This window comes from Castor canadensis, chromosome 17, assembly GCF_047511655.1.
Source record: "Castor canadensis chromosome 17, mCasCan1.hap1v2, whole genome shotgun sequence".
Lineage (NCBI taxonomy): Eukaryota > Metazoa > Chordata > Mammalia > Rodentia > Castoridae > Castor > Castor canadensis.
The window spans coordinates 41890308-41910450 of NC_133402.1; the positions used below are offsets into that span (position 1 = coordinate 41890308).

The 20143-nt window shown below is 42.3% G+C and overlaps 1 protein-coding gene and 1 non-coding gene across 2 annotated transcripts; both read left to right on the forward strand.

Annotated features, from left to right (window-relative positions):
* The first annotated feature begins 1181 nt into the window (after positions 1-1181).
* LOC141418680 (U6 spliceosomal RNA) lies at positions 1182-1284 on the forward strand. The gene has a single exon (XR_012443340.1). It is a non-coding gene; the product is annotated as a U6 spliceosomal RNA (small nuclear RNA).
* A 7402-nt stretch (positions 1285-8686) lies between these two features.
* On the forward strand, positions 8687-11044 carry Eif1b (eukaryotic translation initiation factor 1B). The gene is made up of 4 exons (XM_020177470.2): positions 8687-8955; positions 9571-9734; positions 10165-10266; positions 10640-11044. Exons 1-4 carry the CDS (start codon positions 8925-8927, stop codon positions 10682-10684), a joined length of 342 nt encoding a protein of 113 aa, XP_020033059.1. The 5' UTR covers positions 8687-8924; the 3' UTR covers positions 10685-11044.
* Positions 11045-20143: the final 9099 nt, after the last annotated feature.

Genomic DNA, 20143 nt, shown 5'->3' on the forward strand with positions numbered 1-20143 from the left:
TACATACATATTCACATATACTTATACCACTGTTAGATCATTACTCTATGGAAGTTGATTTTCTTCTCCTAAATGTCAGGTACATTCATAATTCAAGCTTAATCCCATGATAGATACCAAAGTTCATTCATTCATTCATTCATTCACTTAAAATACAGGTATTGAATTATTGCTTTCAGCCAAGAATGAGTAATGGGGACTGAATTCACTTTCCTGCCTGAAACAACCAAAACACAGTACAAAATTAAGAAACAACAGTTATTCAAGACACTCCATACCCATCAAAGGGTAGTGATTCCTGAAGGATGGAAAAAAAACAGGTGATTGGCTTATCTCACTGCCTTTGAAGTGCTCAGGTCTTGGCACAAGGAGGGGAAACAGGTTGAGCCAAGCAGATTCCTGAAGTTATATGTAAAAGTGGTCCAAGATACCAGGGTAGCTAATTTGCAAAAAGAATATTGGAAAAGAGAGAGCATATGAGAGAGAGAGAGAGAGAGAGAGAGAGAGAGAGAGAGAGAGAGAGAGAGAAGGGAGTTCTCAGACCTTACTCAAGGTTTCAGCAGGACACTGATCACCACATAATTGCAAGAAAACCATTAAAGCCTAGGAAAGAGCCACCCAAAAGGTTAAAGAATATATAGAAGTGAATTTGATACAGAAAGTTGGCTTATGCAGTCATAAGGGCTGGCTATGCAGCTCTGGAGGGCTGTGTCTCTGCATCTGATGTGCAGTCCACAGGAAAGGAAGTCAGTAAGAGAAAGTCAGTAAGAGAAGATCACAAGTAAGGTGGACCCATGCAAGCACCAGCTGGAGACCCATAAGGGAATTCTGAAGCCTATGTCCTTATTGCCTCTGACCATGGTGAGAGGGTATCCTGTAAAATCAGGATATTTTTCATGAGCTAAGGACACATACCTAGCTCATTAGCAAGAAAAAAAAAGTGAAAGAAAATCCAGGGAAAGTAGAACAATTGCAGGTTCAGAGGCTGCTTCATGCCACTGTTGTGAGCCAGCTAGGAAAGGACTCCTTTTCTTTTCTCAAACCTCACAAGAATAGCCTTTGTAGCCCACCTAAACTAGAAAGATGCAAGAAAGAAAATGCTGGGAAGTGTAGTTCAGCCTAGCCAAATGGATGCATTACAAAGCCATCAAACACAGAGAAAAAAAGAAGAAAATAATAATGCCTACTTTGGTAGCACAGATACTAAAATTGGGACAACACAAAGATTTGCATAGCCCCTGTGCAAGGGTGACAAAAAAAAATTGTGAAGCATTCCATGAGAAGAAAAGGCAGAAGTGTCCTTTCAGTAGAAGAAAGATGGGTAGGATAGAAAATTTTTCAGAATTTGATGAAAATTATAATCCTGAAGACACAACAAGCTTAGTGAACTTCAAACACAAGAAACATAATGAAACCTATACAAGGCACACCACAATCAAGTCACTCAAATCCACTGATAAAGAGAAAATACTAGAAGCAGCCAGGAAAAAAGGATACAGGGAAACGAAGGCAATGGGAGCAAGTAGAAAGTGGAGGAATATTTTAAAGTTCTGGAAAAATCCCTGCCAACCTGGAATCCTATATCCCAAAAAATAATCTTCCAAAACTGAGAGTAAAATAAAGATATTTTAGACATACAAAAACTAAAAGAATTCATCACCAAGAGTCTTATATTACCCGAAATGAAGTTCTTCAGGTGGAAGGAAAATAATGACAGAAGAAAATATGTATTTACACAAAGAAATGAAGAGTACTAGAATGATAAGTATATGAATATATGAACTTTTTCTTATCAATTTAAACCTCCTTAAAATAAAATTGACAGTTTTAAGCAAAATAAGAATAATAATACTATAAAATTAAACATTTGATAAGATAACACAGGGCTAAGAGGGAAGATATGGACACACACCATTGCAAGGTTCTTATATTTTTGTAAAATGGCAAAGACACATCCTACGGACAGACACTGTGAGACCCTAATCACAATGTTGGACACAGTTCAACACCTCTCTCCTTGGGGAGTTTTCCTCCTCCTATTTTCTCTCAGGAGGCCTAATCAGAAAATCTGTGGGGTAAGACATTTTGTTTAAAGTGATCTTTTATATGTTTCAGTTCTGCACTGACAATGTATTATGGAGCAAATGACAGAAGAGGCAAAATTTTTTGAATGTTAAAGAAATATGTTGCCTGTGGGTAAGGCACATTGCTATATACTGCTTTAGAGCTATTGCTACGGTCAAAACAATGGACTGAAGGTCCCACCTCCAGGTCAATAGAGATTACAATGAAGACTAAATCACCAGTCCCCAGGTTTATTCATAATAAATAGCTACAATTCATAACAGAAAAACATATTTTACAAGTATATTTCAAAAAGAAAGATTTAAATTACTTCCATTTAAACAGATGTGATTCCAGGAATGTCTATTTTTAAATGGGGAGTTGGATAAATTGCCAGCAATGAATCTGGTAATATCAAGGTCATGTCTCATTGAAGAACAGACACAATTTAACCTTTGGAGTTGGGGGAATGTCATTCTGTGCGATTGGGAGTGAGGGGAGAGAGTAGCAATGGGGTCGACTTTTTGCCTCAGCAACTTACATTGTTGTAGGCCAAGTTTATGACTGAGCCCCCAGCACAGACGTATTAAAAAAGCTGGGCTGCAACATGAAGTCAAAGGTTGGAGGCCTCTGGGGCCATAGTCCTCCTCTTATCCCAACTTAACTCACAGACCCAGCTGACTCTGTGGGAGGCAGGAAACTGCAGAGATGAGAGAGCGCAAGGATACAAGAGGTCAAAGAGGTCAAAAGGAGATCTGTTCCCTTCAACTCCAGATATTTGAGAAAAAAGTGTAACAGGTAAGACACATTTATGGACATGACCTATCAACACACCTTGGCCCCTGGTAAACATGACCAATGTAGCATCCCAAGAGCTCAACACTAAGATTAGCAACTCTCCCTAAAGAAAGGAGAGTAGGCAGCAGCTGGGGAGAGGAAACCCACCATGGGTCCTGAGAGTGCCTGCATGTTCTTGCTGGGTTCTCCAAGAATGCAAGGCTCTGACCACTTTTTATCTTTGTCATTCCTTAGGGCTGTGTTTTCAGGGAGCCATCTTGAAGGATAAAATACCATTTCCCCCTAGATATGCTTATTCCTTTCCTCTAATGCAACCTTCTGCATGGGTAGACATCTGTGTAGGCCATTTGTGTTACCACTGGGACTTGAGGGCATGGCAAACAGCATGAACACTAAGCTCTGATTACTGCATTTGCCATGAGTAATAAAGTTTTTTGTCTCTATCCCAGGAGTCACATGTTCTCTATCAGCATCCATGGAAGTGTAGCAGGCTCACTTGGTAGCTTGCAAGTAGAGCTAAATGTCAGACCCTTCCCAGTTCTTCATAGCAAGAAGGTAGAATGAAGGTGAATGAAACTGAATTCATCCCTGACCCTTCTTTGAGACTAGAAGTTGAGTGGCATGGCCATGAATCTACACTGCTGTTAATTAGGATGACTATTGAACCAGGCATGATGGTGCATACCTGTAATCCCATCTACTTGGGAAGCATAGATAGAAGGACTGTAGTCTGAGGCCAGCCTAGGCCAAAATGCAAGACCGTATCTGAAAAACAACTATAAGCAAAAAGAACAAGAGGCGTGGCTCAAGTGGTAGCATGCCTGCCTAGCAAGTACAAGTTGCTGAGTTCAATCCCAAGTACCACCAAAAAGCAAAAAGAAAACAAAGAAAGAAATTTTTTTTTGATTATTCAGAACTATTACCTCAGGGAAATTTCCTCAGATTTCTTAATTCAATTCCATCAAGTCTTCAACCTCCCAGGCATCTGAAATTTTTTTATTCTATTTTCTTCATGATTACATGCAGGCTTGGTTTAATTTTCCTTTTAGACAGACAAGCTCCCTGAAAATAAGGGGAAATACTGACTAACACATGCATGCATTGTTTCTGTATAACCTAACACCCTGTCAGCACTCCACATGTAAAATGCTAATCATCATGTTGATTGTTGCTATGATTTGAAAGTGACCCCAGAAGTTCATAAGTAGGAAACTTACTTCTTAATACACCAGTGTTGGTATATAGAGCCTAATGGGAGGTGTTTAGGTCATGAGGACTCTGAACTATGAATAAATTCATGCTGTTTTAAGAGAGTGAGTTTGACCCCCTTTTGCCTCTTTGCCCCTGTGCCTTTTGCAATGTGAGGATGAAGTTTTTGCCCCTTGAAAGGGATGTAGCATTCAAGGCTTCATGTCAGTATGTGAATTGTCTAACTTGCCAGTACCTTGACCTTGACTTCCAGCCTCTAGAACTGTGAACCAATAAACTTCAGTTTCTGTTATGAATTATTCAGTCTCAGGTATTCTGTAATAGATAGCATCACAGATTAAGACAATCATCATCACTATCACTATTTTTTAATTAAGTGCCTACAACACAGAGCTCTGTTTACCCACCTATCCCTATTCTTCTTCCAGTAGAATTAGATTACAGACCTAGAACTAGACTTCATGGTGTGTACCTGTAGTCCCAGCTGCTGGGGAGGCTGAAGCAGGAGGATCACTTGAGTTCAGGATTTGCAGGTAAGTCTTGACCCATCTTAAACAAACAAACAAAAAATAAAAGAAACAGACCAAGGTTACAGCTATCTATCTCTTTTATAGGTCTTCTGATCCTACAGAACTCTATAGAAATGGACATAAAAATCACTGTATTTTAGACAGACAGCAACTGAGTTCTGCTTCTTTGTACCATGCAAGTTGTTACCACTGGGCAAAATGGTTCCACTCAGAAATGTAAACTCTCAGCTGTTTAAATCTCATTGATCTTTGAGATGTTAGAAATACTAGTTATGATGCTCAGAGTCTAAACAGGACACATATTCTTTGGGATTTCTCTTTGTATTTGGTTCTTTCCAGGAGAACCATTGGCTAGTCACTTAGGATTGGTAATGTAGTTAAAAGACCTTGGAGTCTTCCTAACTGGGAGTGGGCAGGAGCCTTCCCTAGAGATTTGGATATCTGCTCTAAGTACTATCAAAACATTCTTTTTCCCCTTCAATGTATTCACATTTTCTTACCACTAGCTATGCAAAGTACAAAGGGCTTATTTTACGGTTCATAACCAGGAGAAGAAAAATCTGCCTGCCTGGCTTTTTACACACAGTCCTTAAGCCTTAAAGTAGTCTATGAAAAAGTTCTCTTACCTCCCTGCAGTCCAATACAGTCCCCCAGGAAATATTAGGATTTGGAGGAAAAGCCTGGTAATAACCACCAAAGTCTTTTTCTAACTGGAATTTTCTTTCTACCTATTGTGTTCTTACTAACCAATCTGAAATTAGATGTATCAATGTGGATCCTTTAAGAAGTAGACATTAAGACAGAATTAGATGTGCAAGAGATTTATTGGGGGAAAACACTGTGAGGAAAAAAGGAAGGAGCAAGAGGTAGTGAGGCTGTGAAGGGGTGAGAGAAGAAGATTGAATAAGAAGAGTCTTGGACTTCAGCACAAATGTTAGAAAGTTCAGCCAGCCCAGTGGAGAATCCTACATCTGTCTGTCAAGAGCAGGTCTGCACTCTTATCTTTATTGTACTCATTGGCTGGGAACAACTGGTGGAAAGCACTTTTGGGATGCCATGTTGAATTCTGAGTGCAACAGCTGGGGCTGTACCTCAATCAAGGTCTCTGAAACAAGAAATCTGAGTGGGGTCATTATCACATCTCCATCACAGTTGGCAATCTTCAGATGGGTGAGGACCCAAGGTTCTACCAGGTAACATGCCTTCATAACTGGCAGACACAAGAAACACCTGAACCATTGTCTTCATCGATGGCACACTGCTAGGCATGCTCTCCACTACATCATAGTGTCCCCTTTATGAGGGCCAAAGGAAAACAGCTAATGTGGCCTAGGGCCAGGCAAAGCTATTCTTCCTGCACAGCTGGTAGGTTCTCATCCTGTAGACGTGAGGGTTTTCTAACTGATTTTCTCTTTGTCTTAACAGCTTGGGTGTTAAGAGACAGATTTGGAGTCTACCTCTGGCTTTGGAGGTTTTTCTGTTTTAATTATTCTACTGTTATCTTCTCTGATTTTTTTAGTCAATGCTACTGTTCTCTGTGAGTGATATAAACCCCTTTCTGAAATATGGCAAGAAATAATCACTTGAACTAGGCTGGTACAATTTAAAATTAAACATACTAGATTTTAAGTGCTTCGGTTTATTCTTTTTATGATAAATTTACATATGGGTCAAATTCACTCTCAATCAGTGCTAACAGAAGCAGAATTTGAGCTACATTGTAATTTAGATTTTTCTAGTAGCCACATTTTAAAAAGTAAAAAGAAACAGGTCAGATTTGTATTTAGAAGACTATTGTGTATTTTATACTTACAACACAGCTCAGTTTAGACCAGCTATACTGCAAATACTCAATGACTGTGTGATTAGGTCTAAACACAAGGACGAAGAATGACAAAAATCAAAAGAGCCTTTAACAATCACAATTGCTAACTCACTTTCATACTGGCTTGATCAAAGGTTTCTGCACTCCTAGAGGTTTCTGATGCAAACATTAGTTCTAAAATTGGGCAAGTTCTAATGGGTAATGACCACAAAAACCCCTAAGACTTACTGATTTTTAAAAATTCCCGTTTGTTACTTTTTCTTTACTAGACCACCCTTAGCTTCTTCTGAGAAACAATGTAATACACAATGTTTATGTGTATCTAGTAAGAAAGAGGAAATAAACAGAGATACAGTTTATTCTACACTTCAGGTAAAGTATAAAAAACTACTTAGAAATTAACATGTTAGTATTATGGTACAAAATTAAAGTATTAAAAATTACTTTAAGGTACACCTTTGAAAGTATTTTGATTCTTCTAGCTTTGGAATAATCTCTAGAATTTAATACCTTAGTTTGGCAGTGGAAGTTTTGTTCTTTTGAATCAGAGCTAGAAGACCAAAAACACAGGTTTCTAAGAGTTAAGAATTTTATTTTTAAGCAAATTATCTAACCTACAAAAATCTCCATTTCTACATCTGTTACACAGAGTATTATCTATCTCATAGGAAAGCTATAAAGATTAATAATATTATATATAAGCCTTGCAACAGGCAAACTAAGCACTCAATATGGTATGTCATCATTGGTAATTACAAAAGATTATTAAAATCAGGTACAAATTTGTTGTTCATGGAAAATACTGCAGGGGTAGTGTCACTAAAACTGCACAGGGGAAAAAAGACTGTGTCTGCATTTTTCCTAACCTCTAAGCACAATTTAGCTTTTCCTTCCCTTGTGAATATAGACAGCCTCACAGTAGTGATAGAAGAACCCATCATTTTGCCAATAGAAGTCACCTGTACTTTCATATTGCACATCTTGTGTTACAGACATCTCAAAATAGCTTTCCTGCTATTGAAATTATAGTAGCTATTAGACCTGCTGCTTGACCTTATTCAATAAGTCATTAATAAAGAGGCACATACTTATGAAAATGGAAAAATGAGACCTGCTGCAACTATTCTAAGAACGGGGGAAGGAGGGATAAAGGAGAATGATGGAGGGGGTGAATTTAACTAATATACATTTTAAGTGCTTTTGTAAATGTCACAATGTAACCCCAATACAACAATATGACTTTAAAAAGTGAGGCACAAGCCAGTGCTGTGGTGCAGGCCTGTAATCACAGCAACTCAGGAAGCAGAGATCAGGAGGATCACGGTTGGAAGCTAGCCTGGGCAAATAGTTCCTGAGACCCTTTCGAAAGAACCCATCAAAAAAAAAAAAAAAAAAGCGCTAGGGCAATGGCTCAAGGTGTAGGCCCTGAGTTCAAGCTCCAGTACCACAAACAATAACAACAACAACAAAAAAACAAACGAGGCACATACTATGTTACCAATGTAAGGCTTTTAATGTCAATATAATTGGTTTCCTTTGGAACACTGTTTTACTTTATGCACTTAAAGAATTATTCTTGAAAAGGGGTCCACAGGCTTCTCAAGACCGGCACACAAAAAAAAGATTAAGAATTCCTAAATGTTAGCCTACTTCTTCAGTCTAGAAAGCCAACCAAGTTCGACAGTTGAGGACCTGTGTGGATCGAGCCCTTTTCCCAAATCTTTTGCGTATGTGACTTGATAGGAAGACGTTACAGTTCTGGCTCGTCTTTATCACTTAATTTATATGCGGAGCTCACTTATCCACTCAGGCCCTGTGTTGGGGCGTAGGACGGAGGCAGGTGACAGCTGGCTTTCTGATGTGCTCGGTTCAGGCATACATAGACCCTTTAGGTGCCAGGCCCCAGAGGACGATGAGCAGAGGGCCAGGCCAGCAGCATCAGTTCCCCTGGGCCCATGAGGGTGCCCAGAGCCACATTTCCTGAGAAGTCTGAGGCCTATTGATGCGTTTCGCCCAGATGCACGCGGGAGGGTGCAGGGCACCTTGGTAGGAACCAGGACAACGCGGGTGGGACTGTCCACGCAGCAGGTGATGAGCCACGGCTGGGGACGGAGAGCTGGACGACTCGCAGGCTTTTGCATCCCACTGGGGGCGTCACCTACACCCGTGCGGCCTCGAGAGAGCCGAGGCCCCGCCCCTGACGCTAGGGCGGGGCGGGGCGTACGCAGTCACGTGACGGTGGCGCCATAAATAACCCCTCGCCGGCCATCTTGGGCGAGAACCGCAGCGTCGCCTCTCCGCTCGCGTATCTCAGCCGTTGCCGCCGCCGCCTCCTCCTCCCCGCCTCCTCCCGGCCGCCGCGCCCGCCCACTGAGACCCACCCCAGCCGAGCTCGCCTTCTTCCTTCTCGTTTTCTCGCCACTGCAGCCTCCTGACACGGCGATCCGGGCGGGCCCCGCAGGAATTCTACCCCGTCACCGGCCTCACATTAGTGTCGCATGTCCACTATCCAGAACCTCCAATCCTTCGGTAAGCCCCGCAACGCCCCGATGCGCTTTTGTCCCGGCGCCCGGAACATGGCGACGCGGGCGGCGCCGGCCCCTTGACCACCCGGGCCCCGCGCCCTCCGAGCGTCGGCCGGGGGACGCGGCCCGCGCCCGCTGCGAGCGTGGCGATCGCCGTGCATGTACGTGCAGTGCGGGTTTGCACGTTGCACGCTATTTTCTTTTCTTTTGCAAGGCACAGTTCCGGTTAACGGACTGGGATGCGTGTATTTGCCTATTTCTGTTGTCATCAGGATGTAATGGAGATGACGCACGTTTTTATAGGGCCACCATAGTAAGGTTTTTATAAATGCCTTTTCTGTCATTAGAGGACTGTGTTCGGCGATGTTATTTTCTACTTGTAACGGTTTTTTTTTTAATTCAAATATCAGCGCACACATCTGTTCCGATTTTTCTCGTTTTTGTGCGCATACTATGGGGGTCTTAGTAATAATCGCATCGCCAACCTCATCTCCACCTGCAAAATAAGGTAGAAGCCTTAGACCCTTCCTTGCTAATGGTCTAGATTCGTAGCGCTCCGTATTTCTAGAAAGTACTGTCTAAAAGTGACTTTTGTGCTCTGGAATCTGTCCCTTTGCAGACCCCTTTGCTGATGCAACCAAGGGTGACGACTTACTCCCGGCAGGGACTGAGGATTACATCCATATAAGAATCCAGCAACGGAACGGCAGGAAGACGCTGACTACTGTCCAGGGCATTGCGGATGATTATGACAAAAAGAAACTTGTGAAAGCTTTCAAAAAGGTACAAGTGACAGGAAGGAAGAATGCAGACAGGGTCACTGACCCACCTCTGCCTGAGACCGTGGTTCACATCTTTACCTGACTGGAAGTTGTAGGTGAAAATTGTGGGGCCCAAAAAAAGCTGTTTTCGTTTTTGCAATTAATACTCAGAAATTTGGTTATTCTCCCACAATGGCCTCCCCTCTGAAAGTGAGATTGGCTTTCAAACAAAATAAAATGTAAAATATTTAGTTCTTTGTGTTCCTCATCACATCGTTTCCTTAATGTGACCTGATTTACTTACAGGTTAACTTAATTTGGGAGGGCTGGGGGTTATAGGAGAAATCTCTTTTGATACAAGTAAACCTACTAAAATAGTTATATTTGTTCTTAGAGAGAAATAAAACCTCACTGTATTTGAGTAAATTATGTTGTACATTTGTGTACTCCAGAAATTTGCCTGTAATGGTACTGTGATTGAACATCCTGAATACGGGGAGGTTATTCAGCTTCAAGGTGACCAAAGGAAAAACATTTGCCAGTTCCTCTTGGAGGTGAGTGTTTGGGTAATTTTTGTGTAAGTAACCTTGAGATTACTTCTAAAATTGCGTTTAAGAGCAACATGAATTATTTCCTAGGTAGTGAAAACCACGTGAATGAAATAAATTAGGTAATGGAGTGAGATGTAGACTTGGTGCTTTGAAGGCAAGGCCTGGATCCAGTTTACTTTGGTTAGAGTGACCTGATCATTGCTGTAGATAAACAGTGTTTCTTAGTGTGTGGAAGATATGCAAATATGTGGTCATTAACAGTGAAGTGTTGCAATAGCTCTAGGCAGTACTCTTTTTGTTTTTTGTTTTGTTTTCCTTAGCGCTTAATGTTTTTATTCCTCAGAGTGATTCTGCTGAATTAAATTTTATTTTACAGGTTGGCATTGTCAAGGAGGAGCAGCTTAAGGTTCATGGATTCTAAAATGAACCTAAATACCTGGAGGATTTCTTGAATGGTTTTGTTCTCTAAACCCAGTTTGGCTGCCTTGTGAAATGGTTCTCTGCAGTAAACGGACTTTTCATTTATTTAATCATTCAAACGTCCATTCACATCTGCATGATTACAGAAAACATGGGGTATATAGGCTAGTAACACATAAGAAAATTGCAGTGAGATGGTAACGAAGCCCCGTATTCATCTTAACGTTTCCAATGGAAAATAGTTTGTTTTGAGTGTTTATTTGTTTATTGTTCAGTTTATTACTTTTCACTTGATTAAATGCTTTTTGTTGTATTAAACCATGTATGTTGCAGCTTAACAATAAAAGATCTATGAATCCTTTCTGAGCAGTTATGCTCCCAAACCTAAGCAAGTAAGAGAAACAGGTTTTGTCTTTCATAATTGGAGTTCATTCTGCAAATATTCTTTCAAATTAGCTTCAGCTGCTGTTATATCCAGGGAGAGAGAACTTTTGTTACATGTAACTTATGTTTTTCATTCACTGATTAAAAAAATATATATAAGCAGGAGTATAAACTCAGCCAGAGCCACTGCTCCCTGCAAACCAACTAAAGGTTGTCATGGAGTTTATCAGAATGTAGTGTATGAGTATCAAGTTCTTTCATGTGTTTTTATCAAGTGTTACTGGGCTCTCTTAAGTGCCAGGTACACAGTAGGCTCATGACCTGGAATGTGTTCAGTCACAGGCGCTGCCTGAGAGTACTAGAAAGTGACAGTTGGAATGTCAGCCTAGGGCTTCAGCCTGAAAAGCCATTTTCTTTCACTGCTCCATGGTATGTGTTCACCAAGAAAAGCAGGAGCCATGATGACAATGCACCAGGCATGGGGGTGGCAGTTTTAGGGATGGGGTCTCTGCAGCTCATTCTCTTGGTCTCAGAGTTCTGCTTTCTGTTAAGCAGTAGTTACTTGCTTAGTGTAAAGTTATACCATTAAAACCATTCAGCCAAGGCAAAGAAGAGCATCTACAAGTGTGAGCTTCTTAACACTGTAGGACGGTGATGCCATGAAGAATTTCCATCAGTACATTCTGAACCCAACAAGCCCTTACCCCTCTTGCTAATACAGTTTTTGGAAAGGCAAGACCAGCCCCATAGTTTGCCTTTCACAAACACTAAGTAATAAATTTTGTTATTTTCTCTCCCAGAAAGACTGGGACTATCAAGAAGAGAGTACTAGGATCACAGTTCAAAGCCAGCCCAAGCAAATAGTTTGTGAGACCCTACTCAACACAAAAAAAGGGCTGGCAGAGTGACTCAAAAGGTAGAGCGCCTGCCTTAGCAAGCATGAGGCCCTGAGTTCAAACCCCAGTACCACAAAAAAAAAAAAAGGTGAGTACTCTAGAATAGAGTGAGAAATTTAGGAAGCTCACCTTTGGAAAACAATGTAATTCAACTGGGAAGATAAGGTGGGCACCCACTTTTCTGCCTCTAGCGTTGTGTAATGATTCTACGTCAGGTTGAGGGATGCTATGGGAAGCAAAAGCACATTCACATACTGTGTAAATAGATTAAAGATGGGGAGGTCTCATAAACAGGAAGAAACTGATTCCTAGTCTTTAGCCTGTGAACCCCTGAAACCTGAGTGGACCTTACCACCTATAGGGCAGTCCCATTTCTAAGCAAGAACAGATCATGTTGTCCTCCCTTGTCTGAACAAGCAATGAAAATAGAGTGTGTATTTGCAATTTTACTGAAGCCAGTAAAGGAAAGACCCTCAGGTGAAAAGACTGACCAGGAGCCTCAGCCAGGAACAGCTAACTTGTCTACCTCAGAGGCATCGTGTGGATGGCAGGTAGGCTGTATCTTACAGATGCATGAGAAGTGACAGTAGCTAGTGGGTCCTTGTCTCTCCCTATGTGAGAAGATTTTGATCTGCACCTTCTCGTGGTGGCACATGCTTCAGGAAACAAAATGGAAATGCTGAACAGGACAAGTAAATCCCCCAGGCCTCTGGGTGTGACGGAGCTTTAGGAAATTGAGAGCTCTGGTTGAGATACAGCCTGGAGTAAAAGCAGGTCCCTCTGCCTTTCAGCCTTGGCCCTCCTGAGAAGGGGGAAGCCTGTGGAAGCAGCCTTGCCCTGCCTGCTCGGGGACACCAGTAACAGGAGCTGACCTCTGAACCTTCCTGGGGGGGCGGTGCCCATCCTCTGGAACAGTTCTGATCCCAGTCGTGAAGGCAGTCAACCAAAGTAACTTGAGAAATACAGAATGGCAGCTGGACTTTTTAGCTAAAGGGAATGGGTGGCTACAGATCAGGAGAAGTCAAGCTCATTGAATTGCCATGGTACACCTGTCTCACTGGACTTCAGGATTCCCAGCTCCAAACCAGAGGTCCATGGGAGGCAGGGTCCTGATGTGACTAAAACTAAGCGAGTCCTCATTCGCAGTGAACTGTGATCCACTTGACAGTAGCCAGATGACATCATGCTTGTGTGAGATCAAGGGGCCCAGTGAATCAGATAGAGTTAGCAGGGCATAGACAGCCCCTCTCATGTGGCCAATCGGTCACTTTAGTCCCCTCTCCTCTGGATAATGAAAGAAGCATGGGATGGGGGATAACAAATTAGAGGAATGGCTTTATTTCCTCTCTCTCTCAGAAAACATTTCAGAGCAGAGCTGGTGTCAGCAAGAGGAAGAAATGCCAAGTTGTCCTGGGATGTTCCAAAGCCCAGGCATTGTGATAGATGGCCTGCAGCCTGAGGATTCCAACCTACACAGGATTCATTGGCAGTTTAAACTCAACACTGGCCTGTGAGGATACGCGCATAGGTCTGCTTCCTACCTGTTGGCCATCAGTGTGAGTTTGAGCCTACCTGGAGAGGTAGCTCTGTCACGGCCTGTAGCGCTCCTCCCTACCAGTTGGCAGCACAATGCTGAGTCTCTGCACAAAGGGAGATCTAAGGTTGAAAGCCAAAGTCCTCTGCAGGGAAACTAAGTGATCTTAGGCCCTTGCAGGGCTTCAGTAGCTGCTCTCTGTTGTAACCTAGAAGGTTTGGGAGGATTTCCAGGCCTATGGAATGATCCAGAGAGACTGGCTTTGACACCCAGCTACACCTGCGGAAGAAGGAATACAGGGGAGTACAGACAGAGTCAGGAAGCACTTTAATCCATGTCAGCCATAACAGTTCTGTGGGGAAGACAGCACAGAAGGATGTGGAGGGATGTACAATCCCTTGAAGTGAGAAAAAAGACCCACCACCCACTCCCTGATCACAAACATCTACTCTGAGAGCATCAAACTTGTTAAAACTTGAGAAACCTTAGCACAATATTCAGATTAAACTGGCAGCATCAGAATAGCCCATGCATGGTTGGACACACTGAAAGAGAATCACTCACAACCCCTCGGTAGATCGATTGTTGAATGAAGCCTGGGTACCAGGAATGAGGTTATTAAAGAAGAAATTATGCCCAGCACCAGAAAGAAGAAATTTGGAGTAGATTAGCACAAGTATGTGGTCTTCAGCACCCCCTGGTGGTCACTTAAAAAATGGCTCCTGGCAGTCCCATAAATTAGGAAAGTTTACTTTGTTGCCATAGTCATTAATTCACTAGCTGACAGATTTGGTTTTGCCAATCCCTCAAACATTGCACAAAAATTGACCTATCCAATTCCTTAGTATTAGTGCTGGTGGATGGCTCAAGTGGTAGAGTGACTTCCTAGCAAGCATGAGGCCCTGAGTTCAAGCCCTAGTACCGCCAAAAAAAAAAAAAAAATTCCTTAGTATTGCCATCCCTGAAAATCAATTACAATTTGCTTTTACCTGAGAGAGATGATTATAACGTTTTTGTGGTCTTGCCCTGGGGACATATAAAGTCACTTCACCTACAATCTACCACAGTGTTGTTAGAAGGAATTTAATTTTAATGTAAACAGAAATTTGTGTTTATGGCCTCCAGGGAATGAGCGATTAAATCATAAAACAATCAAGACCCCTAGACTGAAGCATGACACCATGTGGTTTGAAGGTAAAAGGATGCAACTGGAGGATGTTGTGTTAAGTGAAGTAAGCCAGGTACAGACAGATAAAGGCCACGTTTTCTCTCATGTAGAAGATAGATGCAAAAGATAAATACATACATAAAAACAAACATGATCATATACAAGCTCATATGTAGAAATGTTTGTAACAGTGGAACTACTCTATGGAACTTGGGGAAGGAGGGAAAAGAAAAGGGAATGACAGAATGTCAACAATATAAAACAATATCTTTGAAGGTAGAGGATATAGCAATACATGTTGAAAGCTGTTGAAAATGGGGGATAGGAAGAGTAATGGAAGGGGTTGAAAGAACCAGAGTAAAGTATACTCACAGAGGGTATACTCACACCGAGAAACCCCTTTAAACATCGACTTAGGAGCTAATGATGAAAGACAAGACTGTAAATAGGTACAGTATGAGGGGGAGTACCTGTGGGAGGGGGGAGAGTGAACTTAAGGTGAGGGAATATGGTTGACTTCATATAATTATACAAAACAGAACAATGAAACCTCTTGCAACTGAATGAAGTGAAGCAGGGAGGGAGTCAAGGGGGAGAGATGGTTGGAACGATCTAATCAATGTACAATATAAGCCTATTTGGAATTGTCACAGTGGATCCCTCCTGTACAATGAATATGTCTTAATAAAAAAAATAAAGGAATAAAAAAGACTCTGAGATTGTCACTCATGGAAGAATGTACTGTGGAGTTTACACACACACACATTGAGTATTCCGTTCTCTCACTTTGAACCTGTCTTACACCTGTTGACTACAGGAGACACCCACTTAGAGGATTACCTAAAAGCTTTGGTCTAAGTAAAATAATGACTGGATTCCCTAAAACCTTGACTCACACTTGTAATCCAGCTACTTGGGAGGCTGAGATAGGGAGCATCATGGTTCTAGGTCAGCCTAGAACTTTTTTTTGGCCTGGGCCAAAAAATTCGTGAGACTCCATCTCAACAGAAAAGATTTGGGTGTGGTGGCACATGCCTGTCATCCAAGCTATAGTGGAAAGCATAAAATAGAATCACAGCCCAGGCTACCTTGTGCAGAAAGTGAGTCCTATCTCCAGGGCTGGAGGTGTGGCTCAAGGGGTAGAGGACCTGCCCCTTGAGTTCAAACGCCTACACTGCCAAAAATATATGTATATACGATATATATAAAAATATATACAATTGCCCCCACCCCCGCCTTTTGACTAGTTCTCCCTAGTTTAGCCCCATGTCTCTCACAGAGCTACTGAGCAGCCCTCCACTGGTTTTATAGTCATTGACCACACAGAAGCTTGGTTATTCTTTATAAAATTCAAATGAGGCTGTGAGCTCTCCACACAAAATTTTTTAAAAGCTTCCCATTGCACTTAATATTAACTGCAAATATATTACAGTGACAGGATCCCACATGACCTGTTCCCTGTCTACCCTGTTTGTGCTGTCTACCTCCCTGACTCTCCATGATACTCCCAGACACACTGGCTAGCAATGTTAGCACATTTACTCTTCGTTTATATGATCACCTGCCTGTGATGTCCTTCTTTGCTCCCCATCTTCCTTCCTGTCCTTCAGTTCCAGCTCAAACTTCATTGCAAAGTTTACCCCAACCACCCAGTCTAAATAAGCCCCCACCACCCATCCTAAGGTAGCACTCTATATTTTGTTTACTTCACAGTACTTATTTTTACAAAAATACCTTTTCTTTTCTTTTAGTTTACTGTCTCCCCACCACTAATGTGAGGTGCATGAGAGAGAAAAGCTTGTAGGAGATGCATCAGCACCTCACCAATTTCCCTCACTGTCCTTGTGTATTCAACTGGATGCTTCAATTGCAGCATCTGTGTCCTCTGCTTGAGGACTTTCTCTGGCCACAGGAACTTGCCAAGCTCAGGGCATGATGGAAATGTTAGTAAGCTAACACTTTCCCCTGTGCCCCTCATCCAGCAGCCCTTAACGAATGACTGGCGGGAGTTGACATAAGAATATTCCTGCCCCCTCATCCTCAGGTGAAAAGACATGGAAGCATGCCCTGTGCTAGCTCCCAGAATTTCCCAGCAAAACACCAGATCTCAGTTTCCCAGCATTGTAACCTGTCAATAAAGCACTCTTTCTTGGCTTCCTTTTCATTCCCATTTCTTCCCTGTCTCATGCTCTCCTGCCTCTCTACCTGTGAAATTATCTCCCAAATAAACTACCTGCACTTACACCCTTATCAGACTTCAGGGGCAGCCCAAGCTAAGCCATCTGTATCTCTCGCCTCAGTGAATTCAGACAGCGTCTGGAATATAATAGGTCTCAGAAAACATTTGTTGAGCAAAAGACTAAACTTTCCTCCCTGTTTCCTCCACCCATTGTTTGGAAAATTCCAGTCTAATTATCACCATGAAGCTATGAATCATTTTTAATTTTGAAGACATTTGGAGCCTGTACATCCCTAAAATGGAAATAGCTAGATTTTTGTCATGGGATTGTTTGAACATGATGATTTCTGGTAAGCCCTCCCTTTGCCCTTTTTGTCTTCATGCTGTCTCCCCTGGAGTAGAAAAGGAGAAGAATTCGGTCCCAGAAGAAAGAAGGCTGGTTCTACCAGGGCCTTGGAAAGACATGAATTCTAGGCCCTTTTGCTATTTGACAGAACCTGGTTCTGCTCACGTTCTGAATGAAACTTGGTTATTTTCTTGTCACACCCCTTCTGTGTCCACAGGGAAAAAAAGATGGATGTAGTTGAAAGTGTTGGAAATTTTAAATAAATGAAGAGAAGTTGGGTTCCTACCTTGTAACATAAATAATGATGGGTTCCATATGGTTTAAGACCTAAGTGTGAAAGACAAAAATATAAAGATAACCAGAGAAAACCAATCAGATATGTTATGACTTTGGGATGGAAGATAAGTTATTCTAAGTTGTAGTAAAGTATACATAACATAAAACTATTTTGACCATTCTTCCAGACAATTCAGTGACATTAAGTACCTTCACAATGTGATGTTGCCATTCCCATGTCCACCATCCATTCTTAGAACTCTTCATCTCACAAAATGGAAACTTTGTTCCCATTAAACAGTAACCTCCACTTGCTGGTACTGTTACTAGTCAATTATCTCTGATTCAGAAGATCTCAGGGTCTTGGGTCCCCCAAAGAAAGAACTGATCAGAGACAACTTGCACAACAGTACAACAGTAGCAAAGCTTTATTGGACCAAAAAAAAAAAAAAAAGGGAAAGTTTAGGCACTGCAAAAGAAAGAGCAGTGGGCTCTAGCCAGTGGGCAGAGAAGCTTGTTTGAAGAGCAGTTTATGAGTTGTAAAGGCAAATGGCAAGAAAACTCTGGGTAGTGTTTGTGGGAGGGGCTAGGATGATTGACAGGTATGATTGGCAAGGTCTAGTTATATAACGTGGGGTATTCTATGCTTGCCCTTATGCTGATTCCCAAGTCTTTAATTGAGTGTATGAGATGCAACCAATATTCATAGGTTCTTAAGTAGGAGGGCTCTACCTGAGAGGTCAGATTGAGAGCAGATGCCCCTTTACTGGGCATGTGCCATTTTAGCCAATTTCCAGTCTGAACCTGCCAGGAGACTCCCTTGTCTTTGGGGGAATTTACAACTGCAATCCTGACCATAAAATGGCCACTAGAGGGGAGGGGATGTCCAAGGACGGTCATGGGCAGGAGAAGAAGGGTGAGTAGGAATTCAACATGATGGGTTTCTTTCCTTTCTTTCTTTCCTCTCCTCCCTTCCTCCCCTCTTTTCCTCCCCTCCTTCCTCCCCTCCTTCCTTCCTTCCTTTCTTTCCTTTCTTCCTTTCTCTCTTCTCTCTCCCTCCCTCCTTCCCCCCTCCTTTTCTTTCCCTGTCATTAGCCTGCCTCAGTACCACCATTCAACTGTCTGTCCCTGGGGCCTTGGCTACTCTGGGCATCTCGCATAAGCAAGATCACATGGTGTTTGTCCTTTTGTGATTTAGCATAATGTCCTCAAGATTCATCCATGTTGTAGAATGTGTCAGAATTTCCTTGCTTTGTAAAGACTGACTAATATTCTATTGTATGTATATACTACAGTTGGCTATTTTTTATTAGAACTACAATTCATTAAAAATTTGAACTTCTGTTATTTTCTCTTATAATGTACAGTGTTTGCAGATATTTTGGAAAACAGAAAATCTACAAAAGCTCCAGGAAAGAAAATAAAAGTTACCTAAAAACTCCACCATGCAGGGAAACCACGGCTAACATTTTAGTGTATAACTTTCTAGTTTGGGTTTTTTGTATAATTATTTTTATAATTATAATCACCCATGTTGGTGATTTTTCTCTCTTTATGGTGTTCCATGCGCCTATCTATTCTTCCTACAGTAGCTAATAGTCTTGCTCCCAGTGCCAAGACCTAGGACATTTCTGGTGTAGTTTTAGGGTGTTTCCATTGCAGCTTAGTAAAGTCAAACTTCAAAGACAGGAAGATGAGGGTCAGGTGTCCTTCAGAACTGTGAGACCTTGTACAAGTCACCGAATCTCTCAGAGGCCAAGGGGGTATATTATTCCCTCTTTCACAGGGTGGTTTGGAATTGAAGGATCAGGTTCGTGTAAAGTGTTTAGCAGGCAAGTTGCCTGAATTACGGCAACACTCCCCTCAATGTAGCTAAATAGACAAAGGTAGCCATGCTCCCCTCCCCTGCCTCCCTTCTCAGTGTCATTGGCCGAGGCTGGAAGAGTGGCTAGGGGCATCACTGTGCCAGCAAAGAGCCCTGGCTCTGAGGGGTAGGGGACCAGCATGGAAGGCAGAACTGGAGGAGTTCAAAAGTAGCTTCTTGGAAGAGGAAAAGAGTGATCCTGTCAGGAGAGAGGTTGAGAGCAGCCCACAGCCCACCAGGATAAGTGGTTTGCATTTTCCAAGCCCAGCAGCAGCAGCAGCAGCAGCAGCAAGCAGGACTTGCCCCTTCTCTGTATCCAGCAGTGAGTTAGAAGCTGGGATCCTGGAGTGAACGTGCCCAGGTCCTCACCTCTGTACTCAGAGTGCCGAGCACTATATAGTGTGGGGCGTGTGGGGTGGGGGACTTGCAGAAAGGGCACATTCCTTAAGGCTCTTCATTGTCACAGTAAGGACTACGCCTTTGTCACTCTTTGCAGCTTTAAGCAGGGCCTGGCAGCCTGGGTTCCAAAGCTCCTTCTACATGGATCAAAGAGGCTTCACAGACCCACCCTTGAAAAGGCAGGTACTGGTTTCAGTGGTTTGTTGAATTGCTTGAATCACCCCGGCAAGACTCACACTCAGGACCCCTGGTCCTACCTTGAAAATGATACTCCCACTCCCCCCTCTCCACCACCATGCCTCGCAGAACAACATCCTGATCATGGCCCTTTACACCAGGTTCTTCCATCCCCTGCCATGGAGTCTTTTTTTATTGAGATATAATCTACATAGCATGAAGTTCAACCATTTAAAG

Coding starts and splice junctions, on each gene's coding strand:
- Eif1b (XM_020177470.2), top strand. CDS start 8,925: ATGTCCACTATCCAGAACCTCCAATCCTTCG. Junction 8,956..9,570: donor CCAGAACCTCCAATCCTTCG/GTAAGCCCCGCA, acceptor GTCCCTTTGCAG/ACCCCTTTGCTGATGCAACC. Junction 10,267..10,639: donor TTTGCCAGTTCCTCTTGGAG/GTGAGTGTTTGG, acceptor TTTATTTTACAG/GTTGGCATTGTCAAGGAGGA.